The following is a 7309-nucleotide window of genomic DNA, read 5'->3' as shown; positions in this document are numbered from 1 at the left end:
GTCTCTCTCCACTCTCACTGTCTCTCCCCCTTTCCTTACCTGCAGAGTGATGAACTGTGTGGATGCAGGCTGGGATGTTTTCCTGTAAGACAAAAGGCCCTTCCCTCACCCGCCTGCCCACTCGCCACTAAATGCTAGTGGTTTCCAGTTTGTAATATTACTGACCAGCTCTATCTTCAATTGCAACAACAAAGACATGTGTCATTAAAATCAACATACCTTCCAGTTCTGAATGAACAGTTATTTGTAAAGCTAACCGGCTAATCTGTCATTGTCTTCTCTTTTTTGCTCTTGCTCTCTCCGCCTTTCCCTTCCTTTATCTCCAGGGTGTAGGGAATACCAGAATTCTACCCAGAACTCATGGACATCACCAACTGCCGTGTTTCTGGCCTTGTCACCTTCTGCCAGGCCACTTTCAGTCGCTGCTTCTTTGCGGGTCTTGCTGCCCTCAGTTTTGTCTTCAGTAACTAAAAGGTAGGTTAAACCATGTTGAGATCAGGTGGTTGCCACCTGATCATTGCCTTGAGAAACTCTTGGGTTGGTTTGGGTCGCTGTTGCAACATTTGGTTGAATCTGAGCCGCTTATAGCAGAGTACACTTCAGACTTCATCCTGTTACTTCTATCAGCAATTGTGTCATCAATAAACACTAGTGACCGAGTTCCACTGGCAGCCATATGTGTCCAATGAAGCCCAGTGAACAATGGGCTGGGAGGTCAGTTCCTTGATCATTAACATGCAAATTGTCATGACCACTGATCAACAATCACTAATCAAAGCTCATTGATTCAGTGGGCTAGTTCCCGTCATTGTGCAAATGTAAGGCATTTCTTGATAGTAGACCTTGACAATGATATATTTCCACGCATAGTTAAATCACATAATAATTGTTCAGTTTAAAATTTAAGGTGGTGCGCATAAGGCAATCCCCAAAAACAACAGCAGATGTGTGCGTGCGTGTGTGTGTGCGTGTGTGTGTGTGTGTGTGTGTGTGCGTGCGTGCATGTGTGTGTGTTCATCAGTCTGACTTTCAGAGAATTTCAGATGAAGTACTTTAACAGATGCGGTATCAGAGTATATTTTAGGAAGCTTCCTGTACTTGTATTCATTTACCTTTCAAGTTCATACCATGCCATAGATAGAAACTCGTGCAGGGAACGGAGCTATCATTTTACATTTCAATGTCAAAATTAAGGAATGTTTTACCATAATGTGTTTTCAGCTAGAAACCTGCACACTGAGCATTAATGTCTGCAGCCTTTTTTTCTATGACCTGACATCATTTGACAAGAAGAAATGTAATCAATGAGCACTCAAATATCATAATATTTCTATTTACAGGTCTAGAATGATCAAAATGATCCCTCCAAGTAACTAAAATTATAATTATTCAATGTCAGATGTAGATGCTCTTTTCTACATAGTGCATTATGATTCCTTTCATCCTCTGAAACTGAATGTGAAATATTTTTCCTCATACAGCAGACATTTCCCCCAAAACCAAACTCTAATTACAAGTGAGAAATCCTTAGAAGCCCTTATAGATGAATGTCTGTATATAATAATCTTTTCATTATGATATCTGAGCAGGAGCTTACAGACAACACAGCAATATTTTTTTAATTTCCTCAGAGAGGCACGCAGACTGGGCCGGGACTCGCACGCCAGTGCTGCAGGTTATAATGTGTCTGGTACTTCTAATAACATTTGTCACAATGTAAACAGCTCATCCACACCTCCCTGCCTCTGCAGCTCTATAAATTGTTCACTTGTTGAGACGAGCACTGGCACTTTTCAGTATCTGCTGAAGATCACGACTCTTCCCTTAGATCAATGACTCTGTCATTTTTCTTCAGAGGTGTTGTCCTGCGACGCTGGATGTGATGATCACAACTGTATAGTGTTTATGTTCGGCTCAGCTTGTGAGCGCAGGACTCTGAGCAGCTCTGCTCCTCCTCCTCTAAATAGCTGATGTCTCTCTGTGTCTGCAAGCGGCTGCAGCTCGCCCGGGGTCTCATCTGAGGAGCGCAGACGAAGGTTGCAGCGATTTTTTTTCCTCAAAACAGCAAGTGAAATCCAGACGCAATGCAGGTAGGATGAGCATTTATCACTTTGACTGTTACTTTCTGTCATTGCTGAATACGATTTACCCAGAATACAGACGATTAATCACAATAACGCTCCTGCAGTGTCTTACCTGCCCTAGCGCACATGCTCTGACCTTCTGGTTATTTATCAGCGCTAAAAAGTCTCACAACTGAACATTTGAAAGAAAGAGGACTGGACCATATGATTTTGTGATATTTTAACGATACAGAGATCCATCAATGCTCCTTTTACAGTACTCCAAAATCAATATTCCAACTTATGGAGTAACTAATACCTTGGTATTATCTGAAAACCACACATGAAGTATTAAAGGTGAAATAAGCCCTTTGAAACTGTAACCGACCATAACTTATAACACATCTGCATTATAAGACTATGCAGATGTAAGTTTTTTCTTCAGTTATAGATGTTTTATGTTTCCTCAAACATGTTGCAGCTGATTATATGTTATTTTTTTGCTCCTTATTGTTTATTTATTAATCATTTTTATATCTAGAGATTTGGAGTACTCTGGTGGAGCAAAACCCGAAGTAGTTCACCTAGAATTGTAAATTTACTAGAAAAGAGTACCTTTCATTATTTAAGTACATTCTAAATGAGATTTGTTTCCTTCCGCCAACTGGCTATTTAAAACTTAGAAGCTTACTATCCTGCCCTCAAGGAGAATGCTAACAGGAATACTCCTTTGTTGTTCATGACTGAGCTCAAACACAGGGCAAAAACATATGCATGCAGCAGAACTGCAAGGCAGTCTTGAAGATACCAAAAACACGACACAACACTATGTGTGAGCTCATGCCTGCATGCAGGTGTGTGTGCATGCAAAAAGGTAACATATGTGACGCTCAGTGGGGGTCGGGTGCCCAGAGAGTTCACGACGCGGTAGATCGCACGGAGCATCTCTCTTTTAATAATGCAGCTCCCCGCATGTGAAGACCCAAAATAACCTCCTTTTGGATCTGCTAGAGCAGCATGTGAGTTCTTTACACATCATTTTGTCTAATTTTGTTTTATTTACCCTTTAAAGGTAAATAAATGTATAAATTCCAATGACATCTATTTGATTGTTGAATTTATTTTGATTCGGGTGAAGTAAAATCAGATTTCAGGTCAGAGGAGACCGTTTTAGACGCGCCTGAAGGCTATACGCTGCATTTATGTATGAGACTGCTAAATGTGTAGTCATGCATTTTTAAATGTGAGCGTGTGACTGGCACAGATGCATACAACATGCCTGTGTGTATGTAGGCTATGTGTGTATTCTACTATCACTCCTTATATTCTTAGTCATCCTTCACCTCACCACGGCTGTCCACTCTGATCTTTTATTGATGAAGTTTTAAGCAGTGTGAATTATTGAGCAACAGCATTGATGCTAAGATGATTTAGCATCCTTCCATATTCAAATAGGGGACAGAGGAACTCCCCAGACAGTTGTTTCCTACAACACTCTTAATACTTTCATCTAAATATCCTCTAAACAATAAGATCTAATGGCTGCATTATTCATGCAGTGTGCAGAGAGTTAAAAGGAAAGGAGAAGAAACTTCTAAACATCACGTGGTACAGTAGCACTGATAGGTTGGGAGATTGTGCCCAAAGACCTCATTCAGAATAAAAAGCAACAAAAGAGACAAAGCCAAAAAAAAGCACTACTCTTATATTGTTTCACAGTACATCATTTGTGCTGCTTAAAATCAGAGATGTGAATTACATTGCTGATACAGAAACACTGAATATGTGAGTCGTGATGATATAATGTGGTGGTAACATGAGAGCTTTTGTGCTATTGTTCCCAGAAGCGCTCCTGTCACCGGAGACCTTTTTCATTTCTTTCAGAAAGCACATTTCTAAATCCATCATGTGAAAAAAAGTTAAGGTCACTTCTAAAAACATAGAAATTGTCTGCAGTTTGCTGGCCTGAAGCATTCAGGTGTGTTAATGTCAGTGCATCAGCTATGACCTTGGAGAAGCAACTGTCACTGCTCATCAATCTGGGAAGACTTATGGGGCCATTAACACAGAATTCCAACTTTATACAGTGAAAAAGATTATTCACAAGTGAAAAACATTCAAGATGACAGGTCAGACTGTGCAATGCTCAAAGAAACTGCAAAAAAGAATCAAATCTGGACATGACGCCCAGATTCTACAGGACTTAGCATGTGAAAAGTTCATGAGAGTGCAGATAACAGAGTTATTATAATGTTATAATTTCTATATAATTGTTCTTTTTTTATTTCTTTTTGACTTTTTGTTTTCAGTTCAGTTTTTATTGGTTTCTGTGTTACATTTTAATTATTATTGTATGGCGGGCACATGTCAGAGGTCAGATTTAGGAAAAATCAGTGCAGGTATTAGAATAAAAACACTTTTAAAGACATCTCAATAACCAAAATCTCAATAACCACGTCCATTAAAGCCTCATCAGGCAAGTTATAATAACATTTTGGTCAAATTAGCAGGTACTAAAAGTGAGGGCATTTCCACTCTATTTTTATTTTAGTTGGTTTTCCAAGTTCACAAAATAGTTTTTTTTTTCAAAGTCTAGTTTTTATTTTAGTTAACCAAAAGTGTTTTTTTTTTTTCACATTTAGTTTTAGTTTTGCTTACTATATTAACCTTGACAGTTTGGAAAAGACTGAACAAGTCTTGCTTGTTTGAGAGGGTTCCCAGGAGAAGTTGAAAACAAATCCCCAGACTTCTGAAACAAGTGGCGATGTTTGGCCATAATGCACATCAGCACAAACACCTCGTACCAGCTATAAGCACGATGGTGGAGGGATGATGATTCAGGCTTGCTTTGCACCCACAAGAATTTCGGCGCCTTGCAGACATTGAGTGGACCATTAACTCCTTTGTATACCAAAGCATTGTAGAGTCAAATGAGGTAATCTGTCTGATAGCTAAAGCTTGGCCGAAAATGGGTCACACAACAGGACAGATAAATAAAGAAATACTTTTTAATAGTCTTTTTAATTGATGACTAAAATGACTAAATGATCATCAATTACAAATTAAATCAATGTCTAAATGTTGCTTTGACTCATTTCACAATATAAATATGGATGCAGCTTGTGATTTCTACACCATTATTCTATTAAACATCCACATCAGTTCTACTCCTCGTTAACACTGTTCACTCTCTGCAGCGCAGTTCTTTGCTTATGTGTGCCAAAGTCTGTTCAGCCACGTGCCAGTCCCAGCTTGTTATTTCTCTAGGTTACAGCTTCTATATTAACCATTGTAGACAACATCCTAGACATCGAGACAATACACTCCAAAAGAGAAGAGCTCTGAGTATATTGGTGAGGTTTTTTAGGCTCTGGTGAAGTGGATAAAATCATTAAACCTGCTTTAAGCAACACATTAACATTCATTTGTCTCCACTTGATAAATGTGGGTCAGATATTGATTTTTGTTTAAAATCTTTGGTGTTCATCTCCACGGGGAAAATCTGGTTTGTTAGCTGGTAAATGTTCAGCTATTTCTCACTGGCTAATTGCTGACTGTGTTTGTATGGATTTAGTCATTTTCAGCTGTTAATGGCATTGAAGAGAACTAAATCAGCCTTACTGAGCTAAACAATGCAACATCAAAAAAAAAAAAAGATCTGCAGAACTGTAATTTTATTAACAATGAGAAATACCTTCTCTAAAATCTAATTTGTGACTAAAATACCAAAATATTAAAGAATTAATTCAGTGTAAAGAGACACGCCACAGTTAGCAGTGACTCTGTTTTACAGCCTGAAATAATTACACCTGGTATATTTACATCCACTTACAGAGAGGGGCTTTTGTTTTATTCCCCTGATTTAAAGCGTGGCTAGTTCTTTAAAATCAGGTGTGTCTGCTTCTCTTTTCTCTCTCAGAGGACAGTTTCTTTCTGTCTTCAGGCAGATGAGAAGGCGGTCGATGGCGGTCTGCTGCCGGATGCCAATGGGAAAGAGCCAAACCCGGGCGGTCAGACGGAGGGCTCAAAGTGGCAGAGACCACGGCTCTCGCGTAAATCTCTGATGAAGTGCTGCCTTGTGAAGTGGATAATTGCCAGCACCACACAGCAGGGCCCAGGTAGAAGCACAAAGAAGGCTGCAGCACCACGCTAATACCCTCAGTGGAAATTGTTGATTGTCTGTGACAGCAGGGTGGAGGAAGAGAAACGCAGGATTAATATAGGAAGAGTGCATGTCCGCTGTCATGTATTACACAATACATTGATTTTAAACATATTCATATGTGCAGTATAGATTTACCTTATAAGTATTACATTCTTTATTATGTAAACCTTTTTTCAGCTAAAAACCAGTCAATGAGTGCATTGTGGAGGCTTTCACTCTTGAGTTTTTATATTTTTACCCTCCTTTGTCATTCGTTCTCTCTCAAACACACACAGACAGACTGTTGCCATTCTTTGTCTGACTCCCTGAGAAGTGAAAAGTGGCACGTTTTTAAAAATGAATGCCACAGAGTCTTCCAGCATCTGCCCTCTTTTCTTGGTTTATGTAAATTATTGACATATACCTTCAGTGCAGACATTTTTTTTCCCAATCCATCCGAACAATTTCACATTCTGTCTTGATTTTCTTTCCATTTCTCACATTTCACTTGTTTTAGCGGAAGAAATATAGAATGAGGTTAATGGAAATTGTCCTCTGCGGTTTCTAGAAACGACCCGCTCCTGTCATCCAGACTCATTTTCTGCTGACTTGTCTCTCTGCCAGCAGACAGATGGCAATATGTCTTGGACAGGAAGACAAGAGGGCAAATACTTTTTGGCAAACACAATATTTTGCACTTATAAGAGTACCATTATTGTGTAAATATTGTTTTTATCTATAATAATGCATTCCATCTCATGTTTAACACCAGAAAGGGAATGTGTGTGCTAATCTTAACTCATCCAGTATATTTCTGGTAGCACTATTTTGCACCTAAAGCAGAGAACAGCAAAAATTAGAATTAGATTATTTTTAGCTTTTTGAACGGTTATACAGAGAAATTTAAAGGTTTGTTAAAGCTCCTCCACAATCTCTGCACTTTATTACAACACTATCACCATCTACTGGCGTGTGGAGATTACAGCACCTGAATTTCACACACACCACTCTCTGTCTACAGTAGCTGATGGGCTGCACTGACATTCATACTGTGCGGTTGTACAGTGAATGGAAGAGTCTATGAAAGAGGAGATTCATCTGC

The 7309-nt window shown here is 39.1% G+C and overlaps 1 protein-coding gene across 4 annotated transcripts in view; it reads left to right on the top strand.

Moving 5' to 3' along the window:
• The first annotated feature begins 295 nt into the window (after positions 1 to 295).
• LOC146705794 (calsenilin-like) overlaps positions 296 to 7309 on the top strand; it is a 21009-nt gene continuing 13995 nt past the window's right edge. Inside the window, exons 1-3 of one of the 4 annotated variants that reach the window (XM_085463609.1) lie at positions 296 to 474; positions 1992 to 2090; positions 5983 to 6181. In XM_085463609.1, the coding sequence (XP_085319735.1) occupies positions 2085 to 2090; positions 5983 to 6181 (205 nt within the window). In that variant the 5' untranslated portion in view covers positions 296 to 474; positions 1992 to 2084. Of the gene's footprint in view, positions 475 to 1775; positions 2091 to 3046; positions 3083 to 5982; positions 6182 to 7309 lie in introns of those variants that run through there. The other 3 variants (XM_085463610.1, XM_085463608.1, XM_085463611.1) reach the window with 3 other exon arrangements.

The sequence above is a fragment of the Copadichromis virginalis genome, linkage group LG7 (assembly GCF_057382275.1).
Source record: "Copadichromis virginalis isolate Kocher_CV1m ecotype Utaka linkage group LG7, C_Virginalis_male_GT1.1, whole genome shotgun sequence".
In the NCBI taxonomy this organism is placed as follows: Eukaryota; Metazoa; Chordata; class Actinopteri; order Cichliformes; family Cichlidae; genus Copadichromis; species Copadichromis virginalis.
This window is presented reverse-complemented; position numbering and strand designations above follow the sequence as displayed.